The sequence below is a fragment of the Ornithorhynchus anatinus genome, chromosome X1 (assembly GCF_004115215.2).
Source record: "Ornithorhynchus anatinus isolate Pmale09 chromosome X1, mOrnAna1.pri.v4, whole genome shotgun sequence".
NCBI classification, from domain to species: domain Eukaryota; kingdom Metazoa; phylum Chordata; class Mammalia; order Monotremata; family Ornithorhynchidae; genus Ornithorhynchus; species Ornithorhynchus anatinus.
The window spans coordinates 44,056,201-44,084,182 of record NC_041749.1 but is presented as its reverse complement, the minus strand read 5'-3'; the positions used below and the strand labels follow the sequence as shown (position 1 = coordinate 44,084,182).

Sequence of the window (27,982 nt, the reverse complement as noted above, 5' to 3'; positions counted from 1 at the left end):
ACGTCAACGCGTCGGGCGGCCGCCATTCCACAGGAGCCGAGCTCGGGAGCCGGAGCGAGGGAAGACGCCGTCGCCGGCAGCCGGACACTGCGGAGAGCCAGCGGGCGGTGGTGGCCGCCGCCTTCGCCGAGCCAGTCCCGGCCGCCACCCGTCGACGGGAACGGGGGAGTAAACACCGGCGGCCGCGGCGGGGATCGAGGGGCCCGGTGGGTGGGTGGCCGGAGGCGCCGGAGTAGCGAGAGCCGGGGGGGGGGGCCGGAGGAGGAGGCAGCAGCAGTAGCCGCGGCGCCGCCATGGACGAGAAGGTCTTCACCAAGGAGCTGGACCAGTGGATCGAGCAGTTGAACGAGTGTAAACAGCTCTCCGAGTCCCAAGTCAAGAGCCTCTGTGAGAAGGTGAGAGGCCTGGCGGGCTGGGCGAGGGCCGCGGCGGAGGTGGGGCGGCCCAACGGGGACACTCACACATACACATAGACGGGGCTGCGTGCCCGTCCTCCGTCCCGCCCTCCGTGGAGGCCGGGGCTCCCGGCTCGGCGGCCGTGGCTCGTAACATGGCGGAGGCGGCCGTCCGGGCGCCGTGGTGGGGCCCTGGCGGCCCAGGGCAGCCTGTCCCCGGCCGGGGGGAGAGGGGCCTTGCGGAGGGCGGAGGGAGGGCGTCCGGGCGGAGGGAGGGGGCCTGGGCGGGCTGGGGCGGGCTGGGGCGGCCCGACCCGACCCGGCCCGGCCCGGCCCGGCCCGGCCCGGCCCGGCCCTGCCCTGGTGGCGTCCGAGGCCGCGGCTGCTCCGGCGCCCCCTGGCGCCCACTCGGGGAGGGGCCGCCGCCGCCGCCGCCGCCGCCGCCACTGCCTAAAATGGCGCCGCGGCCCCGGCCCGGCCCGCCCCCCGCCGCCGACCGACCGACCGACCGACCGACGGCCGGCGGGCGGACGGACGGACGCACGCGAGCGAGCTCGCAGCCCCCGAACCCTGATAAGGGCGTCGAGAAGAGTGCAGCGAAGGCGGATGCCCGTGGCCGGCGGCGGGAGGACGGATCCCCACTCTCTCTGCTGCCCCTCCCCCCCACCAAGGTCTGCGCGAAGCCACCGGAAAGCACGATGGGTATCTGCTAAGCGCTTACTGTGTGCCAAGCACTGTTCTCTAAGCGCTGGGGGGACTCCAGGTAATCAGGTGGTCTCACGTGGGGCCCAAGGGCTTCATCCCCATTTTAGACGAGGGAACTGAGGCCCAGAGAAGTGAAGTGACCGGCCCAGAGTCCCCCAGCTGACAAGCGGCGGAGCCGGGCTGACAACCCACGACCTCTGACTCCCCAGCCCGGGCTCCTGCCACTCAGCCCCGCTGCTTCTGCGTCAGAAGTCACACACACACCTCCACACCCACACACCCCGGGGCCTGCCCGGAGCCACAGATGTGCTCTCTCTTTCACCCCCACCCCTCCCCGAGGCCTGCCTGGAGCCACAGAATGATGATGATGGTATTTAAGTGCTTACTATGTGCCGAGCACTGTGCTAAGCGCTGAGGTAGGGACAAGGTCATCAGGTGGGCCAACGTCGTGCTCCCAGTCTTCATCCCCGTTTTGACGACAATGATGGTATCTGTTTAGCACTTACTATGTGCCAAGCACTGTTCTAAGCGCTGGGGTTGATACAAGGTCATCAGGCTGTCCCACGTGGGGCTCACCGGCTTCATTCCTGTTTATCAGACGAAGGAACTGAGGCACAGAGAAATGAAGTGACTTCCCCAAAGTTACACAGCTGATAAGTGGCAGAGCCGGGATTAGAAGACACCCACCCACCCTCCTCCTCCTCCTTGAGGCCTGCCTGGAGCCACAGAATGCTCTCTTTTCTCCTCTCCCCCCCAACCCCAATATTCACCCACATCCCTCCCCAAGGCTTGCCACAAGATGATACACACACATACGCACGCACACACCCCCACCCCCACCTCCTGGAAGGCTGCCTGGAGCTACAGAAGTGCCCCAGTGGGGCCATAACTGGTTAAAGCTGGGTCAAGCCAGGTGGGAGAAGCAGCTTTCTCAAGCCCCGGGCCACTGGCTCGTCCTACCCATTGGGAGAAACCCCAGGGCCCACTGAGTTGGGAATAGAGTGGTCCAAGTATGCCGGTAGGCGAAAGTCGGATTAGATAAAGCGATAACGGTTTCCCCCTGGGTGGGGGCGGATGGAGGGCCCGGTGATTGCTATGTCTCCAACCCTCGCGTTGGAGAAGATCTGCGTTGGAATGTGAAATTTGTGTAGTATGCTTAAAGCACGCAATTGGTATTCCGTTTCTAAAATGGGAGAGTGTGACTTTTTCCTAAGATTGCCATCTGAGATATTTTCACAATCTTACCATTTATTTTTATGGGTGCTATAATTGGAAGGCATACTCACTAGTTATGTATTAAGTGCTTTTTGTTTCTAGACGTTTCTTGAAATTGTATCTTCATGGCAGCTCTCACTTTTCAGGTGTTGAACTTGTAATCATCATTGAGGAGTATTGTTGACAGTTCTGTCTTTGTGGAATCACATGCAAAACAGAAAAACCGGATGGTTGGGTGTCTTTTTTTTGGTGGGGGGAAGCTAAACTAACTGTACTCTACTTTCTTCTCACCCAAGCATACAATAAGTAATCACAATCGACAAATTATGCGCTCTAATGGAATGGATGTCTGTTTTAGCATTTTTCAGATCTTGCTTCCATAGCCATAGCTATTGAACAACAATTAAATTTGCATTGAAATTTATCATCCTGATTATTTTCAAGTTCTTTTAGACCCATCTACCCATGAGTTTACGAATACAGGGTTTGAAGCACAGAGACTATAGACATATATATGAAAACAAATGTCTTTTCACGTAGTCTCTGTATATATTTATGTAGATGCATCTCTTTTACCCCAAATATTCACTCATGGGAATGCTACCCTCCTTTCGGAGGGCAGCAGAAACAGAAAAGCTTTGAGCTAGGGGAAAGGGGGTAACTCCCCCGCTTCCCCCCACCCCCAAAAACTCCTCTAGATTTGTAATTCCTCTAATAGGAAAGAAGTGCAATGTGAGGTCTTTGAAAATCTACTACACAGTGGCCTCCATCCTTCTCAATTGGAGGATGTTGAAAGATCTGTTGCAACTGGAGACTTCAGGAACTGAACAAGCAGGCTTTAAAATCCACAGGGATTGCATTCTATCAGTGTCCTATCCTGAGTCAACTCCGAGTATAGACAAGTTATGTTGGTAGACATCTAAGCCGTTTGGATGCGACACCTGGAAAATCATGGTATTTATTGGCCCTTAATTTTAGAGAATTGTATAAGGTCCCTTTGACAACTGACTATAAGTCTCCTGGTCAAACTGTAAGCTCCTTGATGGCAGGGTTCATGTAATCCAAACTGTATTGTACACTCCCAAGTGCTTAAGAGCCCTCTACAAAGTGAGAGAGCCTGGTAAAACCAATGGATTGATTGGTTTTTGAGATTGGATGAAGGAGAAAGCTTTTTTGGTTTGCTGTGATCTTTTGATTTGAAAATATTCTGGTTTAAAGCTGCCAGATCTCTACATTTTTAGGAACTGTAAATGGTAGAGATTGAGTCATACAATTGAGTTTGAATAAATCTTTAGTGTATCACTGACCTTTTGTAGAAATTTTATGTAAGCAAACAGTGGACTTGAAATAGAACACTAGAGCATCTTTTGGAAGAGTGTATCTTGGGTTAAAGAAGTGACCACATACAAGTCTTATTTTTCAAAATTATAGTTATTTTAATAAGATTTCTCTGAAGGTTCAAGTTGGAGAATATTCTTTTTTACGGATGAGGAAACTGAATTAGCGGGGCGTTTTCTCTCTGGTCAAAGGGCTAGTGTAGTAGCCTGGCTCCATTTTGTATTGTCCATTGGGTACCTTGGTGCCTTCTATTAATTCAGATCGTTAATAGGTAAGGTGTATGAGATAAAGTTTTGGGGTGTTTTTTTTAAATCCTTACCCCCCCAGCAGGGACAGGTGTGACATCTCATTCTAGAAATGCAGATAACATTTCTTGATCACTTAAATTCCCAACCTATGTAATCAGCCTTAATTGCTGCAATTATCCATATGGAAGAGTGTTACCCTGGAAATTTTCAGGTTTTTTGTATGTGAGTGTGAGTATTTTTGATAAACAGATTGTAAATTCTACTTCACTGTTGGGTACAAATGCCATTCACTGGTCACATTATTAAACTACAAGCTATTGTACTGAATATGATCTTTGTGTGAATAGTGTCTTAAATAATTTTTTTCAAAATAGATGTAACTGGGCTTTTAAAAAATTCCCACCATGTAAGATTGGATCTTGAGTGATTATAGGAGTTCCAACTGTCTGTTGTGTTAAAGGGCTAGCAAAAATATTTAAGATTCAATAGTGGTTCTGCTAATCCATAATCTGAAGTTGGAGGTGGGTAGGGGGAGGAATGAAGCCTTTAGCATTAGAACCCTATGAATAATCATTGACAATAATGAGTGTCTGTGTGGGAAGCAGAAAATAAATCCCTTAATACCAGTCAGCTAAACATTAGATTTAAAAATTGCTCAAATCAGCTCACCAGTGGGTCTGTGCAACATTTTTTTTTTAAGGAAAATGATGGTTCTCTTGTTCATTTTAACTTTTTGCAACTTTTTTGCCTTTTAACAAAAAATAGTTATCTCATTCAACCCACATATTCAATCTGTCACCAAATCCTGTCGGTTCAACCTTCACAACATCACTAAAATCCACCCTTTTCATCCAAGCTGCTACTATACTCACCCAAGTGTTTATCGTATCCCTCCTCCACTGTTGCATAACCTCCTCACTGACCCACTCCACTCCACTCCAGTCCATACTTCCCTTTGCTGCCCAGGTCATTTTTATATTAAAAATAAAGGAAATCACATCTCCTGACTCAAAAACTCACATCACAATAACTCCTTACCATTGGCTTTAAAACACTTGATCAGCTCACCTCCTCCTGTTTTACCTCCCTGATTTCCTACTACAACTCAGCACGCTCACTGAACTCCTCCAGTGCCAACCTACTCACTGTACTTTGATCTCATCTGTCTCTCCGCTGACCCCTTGCCCATGGCCTGCCTCTGGTCTGGAACTCTCCCTCCCTTCATATCCCACAGACGATCACTCCCCACTTTCAAAGACTTCTTAAAATCACACCACTTCCATGAGGTCTTCTGTGACTACGCTGTCATTTTTCCCTTAAAAAACAAAGGTATTTAAGTGCTTGCTATGTGCCAAGCACTGCTCTAAGCACTGAGGTAGATACAAGGTTATCAGGTTGGACACATCCCTGTCCCACATGGGGCTCACAGTTTCAATCCCCATTATTTAGATGAGGTAAGTGAGGCACGGAGAAGTTAAGCGACTTGCCCGAGATTACGCAGCACACAAGTTGGGGAGCCAGGATTAGAGCCCACGACCAATGACTTCTTAGGCCATGCTACTTCCCAACACCCTCTCTCATTTGCATTACTTTTGCACTTGAGTTTGTACCCTTTATTCACCCCCACCCTCAACCCCACAGCACTCTTATAGTAGTGTCCGTCTCTCCTTATAGACTATAAGCTCGTTGTGGGCAAGGATTGTGTCAAAATTTGTTGTACTGTGCCCTCCCAAGCGCTTAGTACAGTGCTCCTAAGTGTTCAGCAAATTCCTTTGATATCTGTAATCTTAATGTCTCCCTTTCTGGACTGTAAACTCCTTGAGGGCAGGGAACAGCTCTACAACCTTTGTTTTTTTTAAAAACCTCTACCAGGTGCTTAGTAAAGTGCTCTGCACATGGTATGCGATCAACCGATGTGATTGTAAGCTCCCTTGAAATTATCCCATGTTGACATTTTGTTAGGATGTTAGGAAAACTTCGAATGTGTTTGGGGTGGGTGGGTGAGATTATATGGTGGTTTGAGCTTTAAATTAAGGTGCTGTTAAGAAAAATCTAGTTGGGCATCAATGTGATTCACTTAATGAGCTACGTCATTTTAGCTGAATTCCTTTCAGATGTGCATCTTGCATTTCTACTTGGAAAACCATGTCAGTCAATTGTATTTATTGAGTGCTTACTCTTTATAGAGCACTGTACTAAACACTTGGGAGAGCACAATGTGAGATACAGTCCCTGCCCACAACGAGTGTACAGTAATGTGGCCATTAAAAAAAAATTCCTCCTGCTTACCCTAATAACTGTTGAAACTTGGTTATTGTCACCTTTGTCCTTCCTGAAATTGGAATAAACCATAGTTCTGTCTTTAGCCATCGAGATGTCTCTGATCCATAGCGACTCCATGAACACATCTCTCCCAGAATTGTTTTGGTCCCCGAACAAATGCGATGTTGGAGAAGTTAAAGAAATGTGACTCCAGCCAGGTTATTACGAATTCTTGCACCTCTCTATGCAGGCTCCCACACATTGGCCCATTAGGGTACTCTGGCAGGTTTCTTCTACCCCATGAATCAAATTTACAAGAGCGCAGCTTAGCCTCAGAAAGGCAAGCCAGAGTAGATTGAGAATCCGTTACTCTTCCTTTGTCAAACTGTTATCCAGATGTAACATTAAAAGAGTGATTGGGGTATATACTAAGTGGCTTGAAACATTTTTCCAAAGAGGTACGAACTGAATGTACCTAGGACCAGTGATTGCATTGCCTGGGGGATTAGCTTGTTGTCTAGGTTAAAATTCTCATCCCCGAGGAGTCTCTCTTAAGTGGGAAAATCCTGCTTTTGTGTATGTTAGCTCAAGTCTTTCTTCCACTCAGTCTCAGCCCCTTATGTGCAATCCATAATATTTCCACAATTGTGGACTCTGGATTCTGGGTGGACGTGATTGAGAGAGACTTGGTGTGGGGGAAGAAGTGGGGGTATGGCCCCAGGTAATTGTCACACCGTCTCCATTTGCTCTCCCCTCTTGTTCTAATGCTGCCAGAGAGCATTATCATCGCTGGAAATGAAACAGGTCCAGAAAGCAGGGTGGAGACCTTGTGCTTTATATCATCTTGAACATCTTCTAGCATTGTAGGCCTCGATAAAGACCAGGTGCAAGTGAATCTGAGCTTATTCCAGGAGTTGGATTGACAGCTCTGCAAGAAGAAGCCCCTTTTTAAAAATTGGTGTTTTGTGTCAAGCTGTCGTGGAAAGAGCACAGATCTGGGAGCCGGAGGATGGGAGTTTTAGCTCCAGCTCCGTCACCGGTCTGCTCTGACTTGGGGCGACTCCTCTGGACCTCTGTTTCCTCACGGGAAAATGGGAATAATAGTCCCCACCCCTCAGGAATGTTGTGAGGACCAAAATGAGGGATCAGTACTGTGAAAACCCTTGGTAATATAAAAGGGTTAGATGAAAATATTCACAGTAACTGGCCTTTAGTGTTGTGGGAGCAGAGGTCAGCTCCCTGTCCATTGAATCCTTGCCTTTTTGCTGACTCAGAGAAGAAATGTGCCAGGCATTTTTAGGTTGAGATGGGAATCCCCAAATTGTTTTGTCCCCAGCCAAAATGACCCAAATGTGCAAATTCCTGTTTCAAATAACTTAGATTACAAGAATCTGTGGCAGGCAGAATCCCATTTTATTTCAAGGTAGTGAGCTGCCTTTACTCAACCCCCACGCTAACACCATCCTAGGTGCTCTGCTGCCCACTTCCCCTCCTTTGAATTGCCAAACTCAGACCTGAGAGGAAGAAACATCTCCCCACAGTGCTCCCTGCGAGGGTGGGGTCAGGGGTGGGGGTGTCAGGATGGCAGCACCAGTGGTTCCAAACATTTGGAACAACTGAAAGTATATGGATATGACTAGATCTCTGGCCCATTTGCTGGAGCAGTGAAGTTCTTGAGAACTGCACTTCTCCTTGTGTCCTGCTTTTATTGTTTTTACTGTTCCCCTTGGCTTCTTCCACTTTCTAATTGGATTCTTCCCTGTGTGTCTGCCAAGTCCCTTCTCCAGGGCCCATTGCTTTAGGGGATAAGTAAACATGAATAAAAATGTTTATTAGCCATTAAGAATTCTTGCACCTGTGTTTGTGAGCTCCATGCAGTAGATATTGTCCATCACCCATAAGAAGACTTTTGGCAGGTTCCTACCTTGTGATTCAAATTTCCAGTGACCAACTCCAAGGTTTCCCTCCATCTTCATCCAGATGAAGGACAAAGTAATGAGGAGGGATCACATTAGGCCGTTGCCAAAGTTTGGCTGCCTTAGATGGTTCAGTAATGAAGGTTCATGCAAGAAGGTCTTGCAGAGTAAATCCAGTGGCCAGGGCTCCTTGGTTTTCATCCCCAGATCAAAAGGCCTACCTCACCTTGCAAATTGAGGTCAGGACCAGATGAAATCTAGTAGCCCTTTAAGAGACTTTGTATCTATTGGGTGGGGCCTCACAAACTCCGGTGTTCTCTCTGTACTCCTTGCATGGCAGCTAATATCCTAGATGAACTTGTTCGCTTATGGGAGAGGAGAGCAGAAAGTTCTGCTTTATGTATGACGCAGCACTCGTTTTAGATGACTCACTGGGGGGTGATCAGCTGGAGTGGGGGATGACAAGTTAAAATAGGTGTTGAGGAAAGGAAAGAAAGGGGGATATGTCAGGAGAAAAAGTTTTTATTCTCACTTTGCTGCACTTTCCTTTTCTCCTTCATTGAGTGCTTACTCTTTGCAGAGCCCTGTACTAAGCCCATTCTCTTTGTCATCTTCCTTTTTCCCTTCCTGGTTTTCCCTCTCCTCTCATTATTTGTCTTTCTCCTGTCTAGTTTTCAAACTTGTTTCCCACACTCATCCCTTCTCCCCATTTTCCCCACTTTCCCTCCTCCGAGTGAGTGAACTAGAGTCTTGAATAAGTTTTCTGTTCAGCCCCTTCTGCTTCAGGAAATAGATTGGTTGGAAGGGTGTGAAAGGAAGGCCAAGTAGACCTGGATTGGGGAGGAAGAGGATTAGGTGAGCTCTGGAGTTGGAGAACTTTGTAGGGTTTGCCTACTGCAGGCTAGTGGTAACTCGAGGCACCATCAAGAAATATGCTTTTACTAGTAGCTCCTCCTTAGCTCGACCTATGACTCAATCTAAATTTTTTTCTCTTTAAAGCAATCATAGCAATAAGTCCTGTTGCAGTGATACCTATTTGAGATCCTAGTTCTTCATGAAAATGGAAAAGTGAACCCAGTTCTATAATGTGTTCTTTCAGGACCCCTCCTTTCGAGAAGCAGCGTGGCCTAGTGGGAAGAGCACGGGCCTGGGAGGCAGAGAACCTGGGTTCTGATCCCAGCTCAGCCACTTGCCTGCTCTGTGATCTTGGGCAAGTCACCCAGCTTCTGCCTCAATTCCCTCATCTATAAAACCGAGATTCAGGATATGTTCTCCCTCCTATTTGGACTGTGAGCCCTATGTGAGACCTGATTATCTTTTATCTATTCCAGCACTTAGTGCAGTATTTGACACATTAAGTGCTTAAATATCACAATTATTATTATCATCCTATTGTTATTAACCCATACTAAGCAAATCTTGAATGTCATCACTCACCCCATGTCTGCCATGATTTTGGGATATATTCACAAGGTGTGTGTGCTTGGAAAACATTTGCAAATTAGGTTGTGTTCTAGCTAAAACGCATAGTGGAACCCCACTTTCTGGGAAAAACAGGGTATTCTATTGATTCATGTTTTGTTGCCAAATAGTTTAGTGTTTTGAGCTCCGTTCTTTTTTTGCAGCAGATGTTACCCATTCAAGTCTTTGAGCATTAAGGTGCCACCATTTAAAAAATAAAATCTAGAGTGAAAACCAGGTTAGTGTGGAAAGGGGACCAAGGGAGGACAGTGTGTTGATAGTGTTCACTGTGGTAAGCCTTTGGACATCCAAAAGCTCCTTTTGAAGAATGGCAAAGGAGTTGCCTTAATAGGGGTAGGGAAGGATGGATTTCTGCTTTTCTTTTTCTCCTGACCTTGGGTGAGTGAAGAACCTCTTCAGAGCTGACTCCACACGGTTAAGTCCCTATCTCTTAAGCTGTTAAACTGAGAAGGTAGAATAGAGAAGAGGGGGCTGATGGTCCATTCAAACAACTTTGTTTGAATTTCCTTTCTTGCATCCTTTTCCACTGTACTTCCAATATGTGTGCTTACAAATATCAATCATGCTTACTGTGTGCAGAGCACTGTACTAAGCACTGGGGAGAGTATAGTGTGACAGGTACATTCCCTGCCCACAACGAGCTTAAATAAAATTGCAGATATGTACGTAAGTGCTGTGGACTAGGGATAAAGGGAGCAAGTCAAGGCAGCACAGAAGCTAGTGGGAGAAGAGGAAAAGAGGGCTTAGGGAAGGCCTCTTGGAAGAGATGTGCCTTCAGTAAGGCTTTGAAGGAGGGGAGAGTAATTTTCCGTCTGCTATGAAGAGGGAGGGCATTCCAGGCCAGCAGGAAGAGGTTGGTGGCGAGATAGATTGAGGTAGAGTGAGATGGTTGGCATTAGAAGAGAGAGGTGTGCGGGGTGGGTTGTAATAGGAGAGCAGCGAGGTGAGGAAGAAGGGGGGCAGTGGATTGAGTCCTTTAAAGCCGATGGTAAGGAGTTTCTGTTTGATGTGGCAGTGGATGGGCAACCACTGGATGTTCTTGAATGGGAAAACCTGGCCTGGATGTTTTTATGGAAAAATGATCTGGGCAGCAGAGTGAAGTGTGGAGGCAGGGAGGTCAGCAAAGAGACTGATACAGTAATCAAGGTGGGATAAAGTAAATGCAAACATTTGTAAGCGGGTTAACATGGTAGCAGTTTTGAGAGGAAAGGGCGGATTTTAATATTGATTTGGAGGTTGAACCGACAGGATTTAATAATAGATTAAATATGTGGTTTGAGTGAGAGGAATCAAAGATAATGCCACTCTTATGAGCATTATAGTTTAATATAGTACAGAATAATATTTTAGTCAGATTTATAGTTCTTTAAGGGACTCGCAATCAATAGATCAGAAACACTGATCTAAATTCTTGGGAGAGAGTACAAAGCAGTGGGATTGGTAGCCACGGAAGGAGTTTACAGTCTAGAGAGGAGGAGACAGACACTAAAATAAATTGCATATAGGGGAAATGGGAGTGTATGTACTTAATGCTGTGGAACTGGGAGTGGACAGAGTATTAGATGCCTAAGGGGTACAGATGTGAGTGCATAGATGAGAGGAAATAGGGGAAATGAGAGATTAGTCAGGAAAGGCCTTTTGGAGATGCAACTTTTAGGGCTTTTAAAGGTGGGGTGAGGGAGTTCCAGGCCAGAGGGGGATACCAAGGGGTTGGCGGCAAGACAAGCAAGGTGCAGAAAGTAGATAGAGGAGCAAAGTGTGCCAGTAGGTTTGTGATAGGAGATTAGGAAGGGGAGAACTGTCCTCTTTCAAATTCTGGACAGAATCCCTTGCTTAGACAAGGGTTCATCATACGTCTCACTCTCGGTATTTTAGCAAGGTACCTCTTATCAAAAAAGAGTTTAACCGTAGCTTAATTTAGCGGTGGATAGAAGTTGGAATCGATGCCTTGCTAGTGACTGCGATAGAGATACAGAAAAAAGGAACCAATTTGTCCACTCTTTCCACCAACAATGGATAGTGCTTATCATCTTTCATAAGGGTCCTTTTGAAGAGTAAAATAATTTTCTATGAAGTGCTCTAAGACTTTGTGATGAAAGGTGTTCTGTGAGGAAAAGTCATATTGTTATTTCTTTCTAATAAGTAAGTTCTAGAACCTTTTGGGAACCCAAAGTAAAATAAACACAGTTGCCACTGGCATTTCCCAGTAGATTTCATTTCTTAACATTCCTGTCATCTTCCCCCTGATCTGAGAGGTTTTAAGTTGAGAGGTCATTATTAAGCAGAATGTTTAAAATCTTTCTCTGAATTATTATGTTTCCTGCCCATTAAGGGCTTCTGGATTTAAGGCATAATTCTTGTGGACCTGAGGATGAGAATTGCATCTGAGGCCCTGGGCCTCAGTGTTTTTTTCTTAAAAGAAAATCGTTGAGCTTAGTTTTCAGTGTTACTTTTACTCTTCAGTTCCTCAATAATACTGTTGGTTGATCCTAAAAGTAGGGATATGTGACTGAATAAAGGTAGATTGTAAAAACATAGTTTCTAATTTCTTCCTGTCGCACAAGCCCGTAACTTTGTCCATACCCTTGACTCCTCTTTCTCACTGAACCCACAGATTCAATCCATCACTACATTGTCGGTTGCTACCTCTTTAATACAATCACTCATCCTGTCGCTCTGGATTACTGCATCAGCCTCCTTGTTGACCTCCCAGTCTCCTGTCTCTCTCCACTCCAGTCCACACTTCATTCTGCTGTCCAGATCACTTTTCTACAGAAACGTTAAGGACATATTACCCCGCTCCCCCCAAAACTCCAGCGGTTGCCCATCCACCTCCGCATCAAACAAAAACTCCTCCAAGCAGATATTTAAAGCAGTTCATTACCTTGCCTCTTCCTATCTCACCTCATCACTCTCCTACTACAACCCAGACTGCACACCTCACTCCTCTAATGCTAACCTTCTCACTGTGCCTCCATGTTCGTCTTTTTTGCTGCTCACACCTCGCCCATGACCTGCCTCTGGCCTGGAATGCGCTCCCTCCTCAAATCTGACAATTACTCTTCACTCCTTCAAGGCCTTAGTGAAGACATGTCTCCTCCAAGAGGCCTTCCCTGACTAAGCCCCCATTTCCTCCTCTTCCGCTCCATTCTGCGTCAACCTGACTTGCTCCCTTTGTCCCCCCCACCCCACCTCCGCAGCCCCACAGTACTTACGTAAATTATATTAATATCTGTCTCCCCCGCTCTAGACTGTAAGCTTGTTGTGGGCAGAGAATGTGTCTGTTGTCTTACTGTACTCTCCCAAGCGCTTAGTACAGTGCTCTGCACACTGTAAGCTCTCAGTAAATGCAGTTGAATGAATGAAGTGTATATTCAGATGGAGAACTATAGAATTTTTAGGAAGGGGGTCTGCAACTCACGGCTCAAGGCTGTTGGAGTTAGTGTGGCTCTTCGAGCAGGGCCTTGGGCCAAGTGGGCCCACTGAACACCCTGCACTGCAGCCTATCTCAAAGCCACAGCAGGCAGCATGTGGTCTTTGGGCCCTCTCATCGCTGGCCGGGGGTGGGGACCCTTTCTCCCTCCCTTAGGCAGTGAGCCCCCTGTGGAACAAACAGTGTCAGACCTGATTATCTTATCTGGTCCATTACTTAGTGCAACCACTGACACAGTGAGTGCTTAACAAATAATATCATTGCTGTCCTTGTTATTACTAAGACTCCTGCCCTTCCTTCCACCCCCGACCCCCCTTTTTCCTTTTTTTTTCTGGTCATCCCATCTCTCCCCCTCCCCTTTCTCATCCTAGCTGGCAGTAGAAGCTGTTATGAAGCAGCAGTGTGACACACTGTCATCACTTGGGTCAGAAATTGTGTGGCTCTTTGTCTCTTATGCAAAAAACAAAATGGTTGCTGTCTCCTCTTCTAAGGTTATTTTGCTGTTTTGGGTTCATCAGTCACTTTGAAAATAGGCTATTTAAGAACAAAAATAAATGTGGGTTTGTTATTTACCCAAATTTTGTTTCCTTCTGGGCTTATGCCCCATGGTGTTTATCTTTTGAAGCTAACACTGATGGCTAGGAATAAAAGTTGTCAGGCACCAGGTACCTCTTGAGTGAAAAACTTAGACTTTTTTTGCAGACATTACCCTGGAAACCTGTTTCCAAGGAACCAATAGGTTAATACAAAGCAAATAAAGCATTGAACCCTATAAAACTAACCTAAAAGAAACTGCCTACCAGGGAATTGAATTACTAACACTGTTTATTGAATGCCAGCTGTGTAAGAGCACTTTCCAGGCACTTGGGGAACAGTGAAGTGGAAGATCCCTCCCCTTGAGAAGCTTACAGTCCAATGCGGGAAGACAAGCAGATATTTAATAGGCAGGCTTTTGAGAGCATAAATTGAGATTAAAATAATAAACAGGGGAAACGGCTTAATAAGATTCACAGTATAAAAGATGACTGTCACAATTGATTAGCACTGTGATCCCCGCTTCCAGAGCAGGAAACAAATCCCATCATTCTCTCCCATATTTATTGCTGGACCCATCTGCAGGATCGTCCTTTTGGGTGCACCAACCTTCCCTAGAGGACTGGAGCTACCAGACTGAGAGGGTGGAGTAGCGACCGCTCCTATCCCTCCCAACACCTGGCAATTTTCTCTTCCAGGGCAGGAAGCTCAAATTCACTGTAGGCATAGGTCAGGCTTTTATCCAGCCTTTTGGAGTACACTATGTGAATTGTGCTCTTTTGAAATAGATTTTATGGCACTGAATTTGGCTAAGGAAAAGTACGGTCCCGCTAGACTGTACATTTGCTAAATACCAGCACTTTAGTATTGTACTCTCCCAAGTGCTTAGTATAGTGCTCTGCACACAGTCAATGCTCAATAAATACCACCGATTGAAAGGGCATCCTTGAAAATCACAGGCTTTCATGTGAGTTGGAGATGTGCTTTGGTGCATTCATTTAAAGGGAATGAGGTCTCGATTTGCATAAACTGAGCATTAAAATGTAGTCAGACTCACTCTTCATTCATATTTATTAAGCACTTACTGTGTGCAGAGCACTGTACTAAGCATTTGGGAAAGTACATACAGCAATAAAAAGTGACAATCCTTGCCGACAATGAGCTCACAGTCCTGGGGGTGGGGGGAGACAGACATCAATAAAAATAAAAAGACATCAATATAAATAAATAAAATTATAGATATATATGTAAGTGCTGTGAGGTGGGGAAAGGGGGAGGAAGAGAAAAGGAGCAAGTCAGGGCAACGCAGAAGGGAGTGGGGGATGAGGAAAAGCGGGGCTTAGTCTGGGTAGGCCTCTTGGAGGAGATGTGCCTTCAGTAGGGCTTTGAAGTGGGGAGAGTAATTGTCGGATTTGGGGGTGGGGGTGGGGGGGAGGTGTTCCAGGGCAGAGGCAGGTCGTAGTGAGGTGTCAGTGGCAAGAAAGACCAGATCGAGGCACAGTGTAAAGGTTAGCCTTAGAGGAGCGAAGTGTGCAGGCTGGGTTGTAGAAGGAGAGGGGCGAGGTGATGGACTGCTTTATAGCTAGTGGTGTGGGTTGGAAAACAAAAAAACCATAACCTGAGATCAGAGTTACTGCTGTAGGCACTCTAAAAGCTCCATGCCCACTGGCTGACTGGTTGGCTAGCAAGGTTGACTCCTAGACGATTTTTCATTGGGCAGCCTTTCCTGAAAGAACAAGGATTGCCCTAAATACACTAAGAGAAACAGTAGGGAGCCTGTTGGTTCCAAGTGTCTCTCAGCAGTTGTCCTGGACAGCAGCAAGGCCAGTGCTTCTTGAAACAAGGAACACTTGGTATCCAGTATTTAATTGGTATTGTATCTATGGTGGTTGCTCTTTTACCTCTTTCGTTAGTACATGCTTGCATGAGTCCCTGTTCGATTGTAAATTCTTAAAAAGTGGAGATTGTGAATATTATTGTTGCCATTGTGTGTTCCCGTGCACCTAGAGCTCTCTAAATGTTGATGATTTTGACCAGCGATTAATTGAAAGGGTTAATTGCCATCCGGTATGAACGAAATAAGTCGGGTTAACATGTACTATCAGGAAATGAAGTCTTGTGTTTTTGCACATTTTGCTCAGCGGTTGAATCCCTGGGAGCTTCTCTTCAGTGGTTGACTTAATATTCACTTTAGATGGAAGGCATGTAATTTTTGCCTTTCTGTGTGAAAAGGTTGTTGGTAATATAAGAATTGTATTTTGAAAAATGTCAGGGGGAGGAAGGACACAGTAAGGGATTGTCGATTTTCTCCAGACAGCACCCACAAGGGTTTGTTTAGAAATGTACAGGCTACCCATTGGTTGACAAATGGCATACAGGTTGGACTGTGGGCTCCTAATGTCTAAATTTACGTGTACCTTAGACTGCAACGGAGAAGAACCTTGGGTTAGCACAAATGGATTTTCTTTTTTTTTCTTCTCCTGATAGTCATTCCAACCACTTGATTTTCTTGCAGTTACATTTGTTCAAATGCTAAGGTAAAATGCTTAGTAAAGATTAGCAGTATTGTTTGCATGCTAATGGAAGCCTGTTTTCTGGCTTGTGGGGGGAGGACAGAACTTCCCTGTCCTGGAGGAGCAGGTGATTCTTGATGGGCTTACAGCTCCCAGTGTCAGTCCCCACTGCTAAAACCACTCTGCCCCCACAAGTACAGTGAAATGCACCCTATTCTCCTCTGACACAGGAGTTGCCTTCTCCCTGCATTAAGATGAACTCAGGTTGTATCACTCACCTCTCCTCGAGCAAGGGAGTGCTTCACCCCACGATAAGGAAAAGTCAGATAGAGTGTATGCCCTGAAAGACACTGCTTGCTTGTGCCCAATAGCTTCTTCCAGCCCCTTGTCACGTTCTAACCACGTAGACAAAGATGGTGTTACCCTGGAGAAGGAAAATGTTTCCTTAAATCCCTGATTATGTTGTAAACAAAAGTGTAGTAGAAACCTGTGTTATGGCGGTACCATGGGTGGTGCTGGCCTAGACAGGCTGCTGTTGTGGGAAGAACATCCCTTAATTCTTTGTGTTTTTTGGAAGACCTGGGTGTACTCCTGAAGGTCCCCAAAACCCCACTGAGAATCTCTCCATGGGTGGCTTGATGTCCTATTTCAGAGTTCTGTGGCTCCTTGGCATGAAGAAAAATTCAGCCAACTCACTGGCTCTTATTTTCTGAATCATTGGGTGAAATCAAAGTCAGTTCCCTCAGAGTATTTCAAATTATCTGATTCAACTGAAGCAATGTATTTCAGAAAATAAGTTCTACACAAACAACAAAAACAAGGACTACTGTATTAGCTGCCAGAATTGTGGCTTTCAGTGTTTGAGAAGAATATTCTGAGAGTGAATCTGCCTCCAGTCTTTGATGTTAGCCAATCAGGCTTGTAGACTGGACCTTCATTGTGCCAGTAACTCTCTCTCTCTCCCCCTCCCCCCAGTCACTAGTAGCTGAAAGATTAATGCAACCCGAAATTTGTGGGGTGAGGTGGGTTGGTCCTGAAAAACAAGGGGACCACTGCAGTTAATATTTCCGTAGTACAAACCTCTTTGCTGTCCTATCAATAAAGTAGGTCTAGAAATTCTTGACATCAGACCAGTTATCTTTTCTTTGGAAGAAAACTCTTAGGTTCTTCCAAAGAAAGATGGTATGAGCAGGTAAACGGTTGTATACTTCAGACTGTAAACTCGTGGGTAGGGAACACATCTACCAACTCTGTATTGTACTCTTCCATGTGCTTAGTGCCCTGCCTAGAGTAAGCACTCAATAAATATCATCAATCACGCTTTTATATTCAGTCTTTAGGGTGAGGCTTTTTTCTGGATGTTTCAACAAAACAAGGAGAGACTTAGTATTCATGCAGTAATGTTCATTGTGCAAAGCACCATTCTGAGATCTGAGGGGAAATAAAATGGAGGATGAAATATAGTTGTGGTAGTGCCCAACGCTCAGGAGGCTCACTGTCTAAAAGGGATGAAAGGAAGAGAGTTGGCAACTGGTACATGAGGAAAGGTTAAATTAAGCCAAGACAATAAAGGAACACAAGGACCGCCACTAATCCCAGAAGAGCTACTGAACATTGCGTTCAATGGAACGGTTTTCGGGCTCTCTTCTCGGAAGGTGCTGTCCAAATTCCAGTAGTCTTAACTGCCGTGATCATCCCAATATTTTTGTCTCCTTTGAGAGGCAAAGGGCCTTTACAGAGATGAAAGATAAAGTGAAATGTTTTGAATGAATGATCCGGGGTGCCAGATTGTAGTTTAAAGTCTTGTTTATGCCCAAGAAGTTTTGGTGCTGTATGTTTGCAAGTCTGTTTCCATAGTTTTTAGATTGTCATTCCCAAGAATGTAAAGGCTAGGTTGCGCTTCATTCCCTATTTCTATGACTGTTTTATAGCAGGCTATGTGCATATGTGGGAAATACATGCTTCTGAATTTAAACTTTATATACTTGCAAGGCATTTGACATTAAGCAAAAGTTCCCAGTGTCTCCCAGTGTCTCCGTCTCCCAAGAGAACAACTAAGGTTGCTTGGATTTGCCAGATGATTTAATGTCTCAATGAAACTGTATAAAACTATTGGAAATACATGCCAGTATTTGCATGGATTTAATCTCTGACACTTTATCAGTGTCAGATGTATTTGAGTGCCTGTTGGTTCCCAGCGTGGTTCTGATAGTTTGGGGGAGTACAATACGGCCAGTTTGACAAGCTCCTGCCCTCAAGGAGCTTAAAGACCAGTCGGGGTGATAGGCATTAAAATAAGTGACAAGCGAGAAGAAGCAATAGAATATAAAGATATGTACATAAGTGTTAGAGGGTGGGTGAGTGCTTAGGAGACTGTTGGGAGGGATGGTGTAATAATAACGGTATTACTGTGTGCTAAGCACTGGGGTAGATGTAAGATAATCAGGCGGGGCACAGTCCCTGTCCACCCTTGGGGCTCACAAGCTAAATAGGAGGGAGAACAGGTATTCAACAGGGACATAGGATAGGAAGATGAAAAGTATAATCGAATACAGCCTCTGGGAGGAGAGCTGATTTCAGAAGGGCTTTGGGAGATGAGTAACGGCAGTGGTCTGCCTGTTGTGGGAATAGAGAGAGGTAGAGGCAGGAGGGAGGGCATGAGCAAGAAGAGATGAGAACAAGGCTTAATGAGTAATTTGACTTAAGAAGAGGGAAGCGTGCAAGTTGGGTAAGTAGGAGCAGAGGCTTAATTGCCTTAAAGGTAACGTCCAGGAGTTCCCGCTTGATGTGGAGAGGAGTGGGGAGCCGGGTGCAGAATGACTTAGAAAAATGACCTGGGCAACATTGTGAAATATGGATTAGTGCAAGGAGAGGCTGGAGGCAGGGAGGTCTGTGAGGAGGCCGATGCTGTCATCAGGCTAGGCTCTGACAACTCCTTAGACCAGCATGGTGGTAGTTTGGTTGGAAAGGAAGGGGCAAGTTCTGAAGAGGTTGTGGGTGAGTGAGTGACTAAATATGTTGAAGAGAGTGAGGGGCTTCAAGGAAAATGCCATGTTTGCAGGCTTGAGACACAGGGAGGATGTTGGTGTTGTCAACAGTGATGGGAAAATTGTGGGAGGATAGGATTTGGCAGGGAAGATGAGTTCATTTTAGGACATTTTGAGGTGCCATTGAAAGAGCCATGCAGAGATGTCTTGGCAGAAGGAAATGCCAGATTGCAGAGCGGGTAGTGAGGTAGGCATAGTGGTCGTCTGAATAGAGTTGGTAGTGGAATCTGTGGGAACGGATGAGCTCCCCGAGTGTCGATAGTGGAGACCCAGAACGGAACCCTGGAGGCTCCCACTTTTGAGGGGTAGCTAGAGGAAGAGTTAGCAACAGGGATAAATAAGAGAAGAACCGGGAGAGAATGGGGTCAGAAAACCCAAGGTGAGTGTTTTCAAGGAAAGGAGTGGTCTACAGTCTTCAAAGGAAGCAGAGAGATTGGGGAGGACAAGGACACATGAAGGTCATTGGTACTTTGGGGGAGAGAGAAGTTAGCAAAGGGGGTGAAAAACAGATAATCGGACCATGAATATAACCATGTATGTGTTACCTAGGCTTCTGTGAAAATACAAGTCAGTCATAGCCATCCAAAATTGAGGGATTCATCTTTAGAGGAAAATTTAAAATTTGAATAATTTATATAAACTGTAAGCTCATTATGGACAGGGAATGTGTCTGCTAATTCCCCAAATGCTTAGTGTACTCTCCCAAGTGCATAGTGTGGTGCTCTGCGCATAGTGCTCAGTGAGTACCATTGATTCACAGTTAAGAGAAAATTAATTGACCCATGACACTAAACTTTGTGGTTTTAAATGCTAGAACAAATGAGTTGGGTCAAAAGAGATCTTGATTATCAGTGACCTTCAAGCTTTTGAGGCTGAGAATTACCTGAGAGGGTCCCTCCAGAGCTGGTCTCTCCCTCCCTCCCTCCCCAACCCCCAAGTAGTTTCTCCTAGTGGGCTGTCAGTGGGACAGCAGAAGCCCGGTCTCACAATAGAACTGAGAGGGCTCTGTAAGGTGTGGCATGGTGAAGAGGGACCACCAGGTCAAGGGCATGTGGGTTAGGAATAGGGCAAGACTCCATTCAAACAACAGTTTGCATAATGCTCTACTAAAGGAGCAGATTTGCTTTCCTTTGAAGTAGCTGATAACCGCCCCCTCCACACACCCTCCCCTTCGCATTACATTTCTGAAGGGGAATTCAATCTGCCTGAGACTTAACATGGCCCCTGGAACTGCTTCTAGGTCTTTAGCCCATAAATACCCTTTTTCCTAGCTCTGTATTTATTGCTCTTACCAGTGGCATAGAAAGCTGGCTTATTTTTTTCTCTTATGTGGACCCTTTTAATTATGGCATCCCTGGAGATCTGTTGAAATTGAATCAGAAAATGAAGAGAAAATCAGGACTCCTCATAACAATAAGAAAGCAGAGGGCTCAAGGTTGAATTGTTTAAATCTTTGGCATCAACTAGCCAGATTAGGTTTGGGATATTCCATCCAAGGAGCATCATGTTCTATCTCCAGGACTTTGTCATTTTGTTTTAGTCAACAAAACCATCAGGCTGAAGGGAGAGGGTGGAATAAATTTGGTGGTCTCCCTGGTTCATCTGGTAGGCACTTGTTCCTTTCCCAGAGGGGCGGGGCATCTGTTCTGAATTTGTCTCCCCTTAAAAGTGAATTCTTTTCTGAGAGGTGGAAAGGGAAAAGTAGCACCCTGGATCCAAATTCATTAAGCCAGTTTGAAGAGATTCTCTGATTTGAATGCTTTCATTTGGCTTTCTGTGAAATAGTCTTGAGTTGCAACTTTCCATTTTTAAAATGCCCATCTGGTGCTTACCCCTGCAACTAAAAGATAACGTTTGTTCAGCCAATGATGTTTTGTTTTGTGTAGCGATTCATTCTTTTCTGTAAGGAAGTGTCCATTCCTGAAGAATTAAGTCTGGAATGCATTCTGAATCTACCTCCAAATATAATTTGGGTCTCTAACGAGTGGGCAGCAGGGTTCTTACAGGAAGATTTCCCTGGCTCATACTCCATGGGCTTTCTTGCAGTGTCTTATTTATGTGGAGACCTAGTTTAATATCAGAGCAGATTGATTCTGGTTTGCCACTCAATTTCTGCTGTTCATATTGGGTGCTGGGAGGCTCAAGGTGCTGCATCCAACATAGCATTTGACCGTTGCTACCCAGTGAGCTTCAATACAAAAACGAGACCAACTGAAAAATCTTGGAGGAAAGAGGAATTTTGAAGCAGAATAAACCTGTCATATTCAAATACTCAGTTGTCCTTAGGGTCTTTGATCATCACCTCATTGGTATCGGAATACCTGGTGTGTGCAAAATACCCTCCTGCTGATACATGGGAGAATTGAGAAAGAGCAGAAGCCTGGGTTCTAAAGGATCTTGCAGTTGGATGAAGCTGGGCATGCCAAAAATAGCTAATTCCTGGACTGTCAGACCAGTTTGTAATAAGGCCTAAGATTGGCTGAAGGGATGAGCTGATGGGGCCGTGGGAATCGGCCTGGGAAGGCCTCCTGGAATTGCGTTGCCTTTAATGTTGAATTATGATGCATTATTTGTTTCTCTTGGGACAGCCATAAGGAACATTATAGTTCCCCAAAGTTGAATGAGTGGCAGGACTGCTCTTCATGATGAGCTCGCTCTGCCGTGCCCATCAGCCACCACTCCTGGCTGAAGCTGTTCAGATGAGTGATAGATGGGCTGGAGAGAGGGTTGACTTCCTGCCCTGCCTCCTGATCTCACGTCCGTGGCTACTGCTGGCTCTTTCCCTGGAACGTCCAAACTGTTCATGACAAAGATCCTGAAACCTTTGAAAAAGGCAGAATCTAGGTGGCCACCCTTGGGGAGTTCTTTGGGCAGACTTCAGCTGCCAGACAGTTCCCTTTCCCCCTCAGGGTAATTGGGTTTGATTTTTATTCCAACCATTTTCCAGGGGACTATAAAGAAAACAGTGAAGGCGGCGTTCAGTAAGAACGTGGGATGACGGCCTGTACCGTCTGACAGGCCGGTTTGAACTGGACTAAGGGGATGGGGCAGCAAGCACAAGTAGGTGGGGAAATTGGAATCAGTGCCTTAGGATTGTAAACTCTTTTCTCTCTTTGCAGGCTAAAGAAATCCTGACTAAGGAGTCCAATGTACAAGAAGTTCGATGTCCGGTCACTGTCTGCGGGGATGTCCACGGGCAGTTTCACGACCTCATGGAACTGTTCAGAATTGGGGGCAAATCACCAGACACAAATTACTTGTTCATGGGGGACTATGTTGACCGAGGGTACTATTCTGTTGAAACAGTCACACTGCTCGTAGCGCTCAAGGTAACTTTTGAATTCTGAGTCCTCTTTACTATATTCCATTTAAGAAAGTAATGGTTTTTGTGTCCTAGAGCCTTTTTTTGGTTTGTTTTTTCCATGTTCGGGAGGGTTTGTCACTTTTTTTGCTTTCAACATTTTGGACTTGTTGGGTAAAGACAGGGAAGCAGAAGCTATCTTTGGGTAAAAAGGAGACTGTTGGAGGAAAATTGTACCACTTCAGCTGATGCAATATGGTCAGGGAGTACAAGCTTCACTGAGCTTTGAGTGGGTGAAGTAGGATGTGTCATAAAAACCCTGAAGTTCATCAGCAACCTCTAGGTTTCCTGGACAGAAAATTAGATAAAATGCAGCTGAAGAATATGAAAGCCAGATCCTATCATCAGCTTGACCGTTTTATGGGAGGTTATATAAAGTCTTGAAACCCATCAGCCACACCGTAAACTTCCCTAACGCCCAAGTCATAAATTTGTTCTTGTCCAAAGTTAATGAATTTCCTTTCTAGGTTTCTGAAGCTGCCTGACATTCTAAGGGATAATTAAAGTACCAAAGCAAGTCTCTTTGTGTCCAAAAGCCAAGTTGTGCATAGAAAATGAAAGATCTACTGATTTTATTTCTTTTTTATTAGGGTTCCTTGGATACTTTATGACCTGTAGAAAAATGTTGTGTTGTGACTTGAGTATCGCTAGGTGAGAGGAGCATTGGTGTGAATCTATGTATGTAGGGGGAACACAGAACTTGGTCATCAAAGTCTTCCTGGATTTTTTTTGAGGGGGTGCATTCCTAAATTGAATCAAAGTATTAAGCTCCAATCTTGTATCTCCTGATAACCTGAAACTTGAGTTTCCCTTGCCCTAGGGATTAAATTGTGTTTAAACTGTGGCTGTTAAAGTTTTTTTTAGAAAGGACTGAAATCACAAACTGTTACTGTCCCCCATTTTGGGTTTCAGGTTCGTTACCGTGAACGCATCACTATTCTTCGGGGAAACCACGAGAGCCGACAAATCACACAAGTATACGGCTTCTATGATGAGTGTTTAAGGAAATACGGAAATGCAAATGTTTGGAAATATTTTACAGACCTCTTTGATTACCTTCCTCTAACTGCCTTGGTGGATGGTCAGGTATGTTATGGATCTTGTTGCTGATTCTTCGTTGAAGAATCCATTTTCCAGAGAAGCTTTTTTATAGCAAATGTGAATCCCGTGGGCACATCTTAATGTCCAAATAACTCTTTCAGATTTTCTGTCTACATGGTGGGCTCTCACCCTCCATAGATACACTGGATCACATCAGAGCACTGGATCGCCTGCAAGAAGTTCCTCATGAGGTATTTCTTTTCTTTTCAGAGTAGGGAGTAGGTATTTATTGAGCGCTCACTGCGTGCAGAGCACTGTACTAAGCACCTGGGAGAATACAGTGCCACAGAGATGGTCGATGACATCCTCATGTTGGATGACATCAGCCATTGTCTTGATGAGTGGGATTTTGTAACTTTCAAATCTGTTGCAGGGTCCAATGTGTGACTTGCTGTGGTCAGACCCAGATGACCGTGGTGGTTGGGGAATTTCTCCTCGTGGTGCTGGTTATACCTTTGGGCAAGATATCTCAGAGACTTTTAATCATGCCAATGGCCTTACGCTGGTGTCCAGAGCTCACCAGTTGGTGATGGAGGTAAGTAGTGACCTTTGAATTAGGTTTAGTTTTTTCCAAAACATAGTGGATGCATTTAATTTTTAGTAAGGAGATAATGCTATTTACATCCCCACTCATTCCTAGAATCTCCAACTTGGAACTACTCCGAAACACATAGTTTTTACTAAAATTGGCTGTTTCATCATTCCAGGTGGTAGAGCAGAAAGCATGTACAGCAAAAGAAATGTACACCGAGTGGTTTGAAAAGCACTTACCACGATGTTGGGATTTATTTATTTATTTTTTTAACTTTTGGCTAATGGGAGGGAGTTTTCTATGCAGGGGCTTTAGCGATGAAATACATGTACTGGATTTGACATGTGAGGTTGCACCCAGTTTCTGATCAAGTGTGGGGGCTCTAAATGTGTCACAGTTTTGGATTCATAAGTTTGGGAGATGCTTCTAGAGTCATATCGGAAACAGTCACCTGTAGGTATTTAGCGAGCAGTTCTGTAATTAGCACTTGACAGAGTACAATTCAGTGGCATAGATGGACACTATCCCTGCCCACTAAAAGCTTACAGACAAGAAGGGGAGAAGCATTAAAATAAACTATATGTATATAAGTGCTGTGAGGGCAGAGGAAGGTGTGAATATCCAAGTGCTTAAGGGGTACAGAGCCAAGCAAAAGGAAGGGCAGATAGGGGAAATGGGTAGATCAGAGGAGGTGTGCTCTTAGTAGGGCTTGGAAGATATGGAGAGTGGCTGCTTACCAGATATGAGTCTTGTGAGTTCGGTTTGGTGTCAAGAAAGAGGTTGGGTTTAGAGGAGCTAAGTGTGTCGGCTGCGTTGTAACAAGTCAGAGAAGCTAGTAGGAGTTGTGCTCTGTAGAAGGTAAAACTAGGAAGCCACAGCAATGAAGATATAATTGTGCTTATTGAAGCCTACTATCGGCTAAGCACTAGGCTGGATGTAATCCTTGCCCCTTATGGGGCTCCCAGGCTAAAGGGAAGGAAGAATAGGAATCTAACCCCTATTTTACAGAGGAGTAAATTGAGACACAGAGAAGTTGTGACTTGCCCAAGGTTATCCAGCAGGCAAGTGACAGATCCGGGATTAAAACCCAGGTCCTCTGAGTCCAAGGTCTGTGCTCTTTCCACTAGACCCACACTGCTTAACATTCTTGGTCACCGAGGATGGCTTATGGGGTATGCTGAAGTGGTTGGTATCCAAGGCTTCAGCCTGTAGGCCCCCTGCCAGATAATCAGTACTGCAAGATACCTACCTCTTTCCTATTCTACTATTCCTCATATTGCGAGCAGCCATTTTATCCCGCTCCGGGTTGTTGTTCGGTTTGGGGTTGTTTTAGTCCCTGGATTAGTTTCTCTAATTTTGATGCACTTGAAAGGTCTTTCCTCATCTCAGGGACCCCATCCATTTAGTGTCTGGCCCTTGAGGAAGAGGAGTAATAGAAGTAAGAATTTCCTGTGTGCGGAGCATTTTGTTAAATACTAGGAAAGAATATACAGATGGGAATTAGACATGACCCCTGGCCCTCAGAGTGGTATCTGTCTTGAGTTCCTGAGTTTGCTCTTTGAGACTCCCTACAAATGGGTGGTGCTAACTACTTCAAAACAAAACCCACCCAGGTCATAGTTCCTCTTGGGAGCTTTATTTCTCTGCCTCTGAGAACAATGTTTGCTCTAAGTCAATCTATACAAAAGCTTTTCTGACTCGATTTCTGCTTTCCTTCCCTTTTAGGGTTATAACTGGTGCCATGACCGGAATGTAGTAACAATTTTCAGTGCTCCAAACTATTGTTACCGCTGTGGTAACCAAGCTGCGATCATGGAGCTTGATGATACCCTAAAATACTCCTTGTAAGTGTTTTCATTTAACCAATAACCTGCTAAGGATATGATAGGTTTGACCGAAGTATATTGAAGTTGGTTAAGATCACAGAGTCCTAATAGGTAGAAGTCAGTTAATCGGTGATATTTATTGAGTGCTTACCATGTGCAGAACACTGTCTAAAGCATTTAGGAAAATGCAGTGTAACAGAATTGGCAGACGCGTTCCCTGCCCCTAACAAGGTTACAGTCTAGAGGGAAAAAATGAGTGCCGAGCCGTGGAAGACGCTGCCCGTGCTTTCTGTTCTCACTTTGTGGCTTATGCAGCTGTAATTGAGTTTTCAGCTATTAGTGATATTTACTGAATACTTAATATGTGCAGAGCACTGAATTAAATGCTATACTAAGAGTCCAGAACAAGAGTTAACAGACATGTTCCCTCCCCTCAACGAGCATACATCTTTGGTTTAAATTCAGAAAGGCTTTTCCACCAAAAGCTACGTAGCTAGCCTTTGGAGTTTAGAGTGTTGGTATGACTTTTATTTGTGTGTGTTTGATATCTTTAAATTTGAGCTTTCAAAGCAAGGATCTGTCTGGAGGCATGTGAGACAGGATGCCTAATTGTAGGATTTGGGCCATTTCAGAAACTTTGGCTTCCCGCTTTCAATAACACTGCTGTAGAATTCTAAGTCTCCTAAATGCATAGGGCAGATGTTAGCAGAGTACATTTTCAGCAGTTTCTACTCTGGCACCAGTCACAGAGTGGACCATACAGCTAAATCCTTAGAAGGGCTAGTGGAGACTAGGAAAAAGGAAGCACAAGCTGCTGCAGATCAAATTTCCCCCCAAAATTTGGTGACCTGTCCAGGTAGGGAGTTGAGAGAAGTGAAAACTCCTCTAGGGCAGAATGCGAGCATAAACTGCCATGGGAGAAATTGTCATTCATTCATTTAATAGTATTTATTGAGCGCTTACAATGTGCAGAGCACTGTACCAAGCACTTGGAATGTACAATTCAGCAACAGATAGAGACAATCCCTGCCCAGTGATGGGCATTACCTGGACTGCCATGAGAAACTGTGATTTTTATTTTTTTTTTGTCTTTCAGCTTGCAGTTTGACCCTGCACCTCGTAGAGGTGAACCACATGTTACTCGCCGTACCCCAGACTACTTCCTGTAACGAGATTTTACCCTTGTACAGTATTGCCATGAACCCTATGTTGACCTAAAGGAAATGGGAAGAGCAACAGTAACTCCAAAGTGTCAGAAAATAGTTAACATTCAAAAAAACAAAACAAAACACTTGTTTTCATACGGACCAAAAGATGTGCCATATTAAAATACAAAGCCTCTTGTCATCAACAGCTGTGACCACTTTAGAATGAACCAGTTCATTGCATGCCGAAGCGACATTGTTGGTCAAGAAACCAGTTTCTGGCATAATGCTATTTGTAGTTACTTTTGCTTTCTCTGAGAGACTGCAGATATTAAGATGTAAACATTAACACCTCGTGAATACAATTTAACTTTCCATTTAGCTATAGCTTTACTCAGCATGACTGTAGATAAGGATAGCAGCAAACAATCATTGGAGCTTAATGAACGTTTTTAAAAGATCAGTACCAAGGCCTCCCCTCTGTGAGTTTTGAAATTGTTTTGTTTATTTTCAGGGAATACTGTTTAATTTAATTATATTGATTTGTCTGCACTCAGTTTATCTCCCCTCCCAGCCCCACTGTTGTTCCTTGTTATTGTCAGATCCTGGTGAGTTGTTTTGAACAGAACTGTTTTTTTTTTCCTCTCTGTAAGACGATGTTACTGCACAACCGAGGACTGCAGTGTTTTTCATAATAAACTTGTGAACTAAGTACGGAAAACGTCCCCATTAATTGTACTGCAAGGTAGGTTAATGCTGTTTTATTAAAAAAGACCGATCTGTTGATAGATTTTGAAAACTGTAGAAACCTCCAGTTAAGAGAAAATAATAAACCAAGACCACAGAATCTCTCTGGAAAGTCATTGCCAGTTCTTCCAAGTCCCTTTTCAAGGCTACTCAACCCCGAGCTGAAGGTGGGAGAGTCTGGC

At 44.9% G+C, this 27,982-nt stretch overlaps 1 protein-coding gene across 1 annotated transcript; it reads left to right on the top strand.

Annotated features, from left to right (window-relative positions):
- The first annotated feature begins 18 nt into the window (after window positions 1-18).
- On the top strand, window positions 19-27,900 carry PPP2CA (protein phosphatase 2 catalytic subunit alpha). The gene is made up of 7 exons (XM_029050789.2): window positions 19-395; window positions 22,208-22,417; window positions 23,362-23,535; window positions 23,652-23,741; window positions 23,924-24,085; window positions 25,808-25,926; window positions 27,005-27,900. The coding sequence occupies exons 1-7, from the start codon at window positions 294-296 to the stop codon at window positions 27,075-27,077; spliced, it is 930 nt and encodes a 309-aa protein (XP_028906622.1). The 5' UTR covers window positions 19-293; the 3' UTR covers window positions 27,078-27,900.
- Window positions 27,901-27,982: the final 82 nt, after the last annotated feature.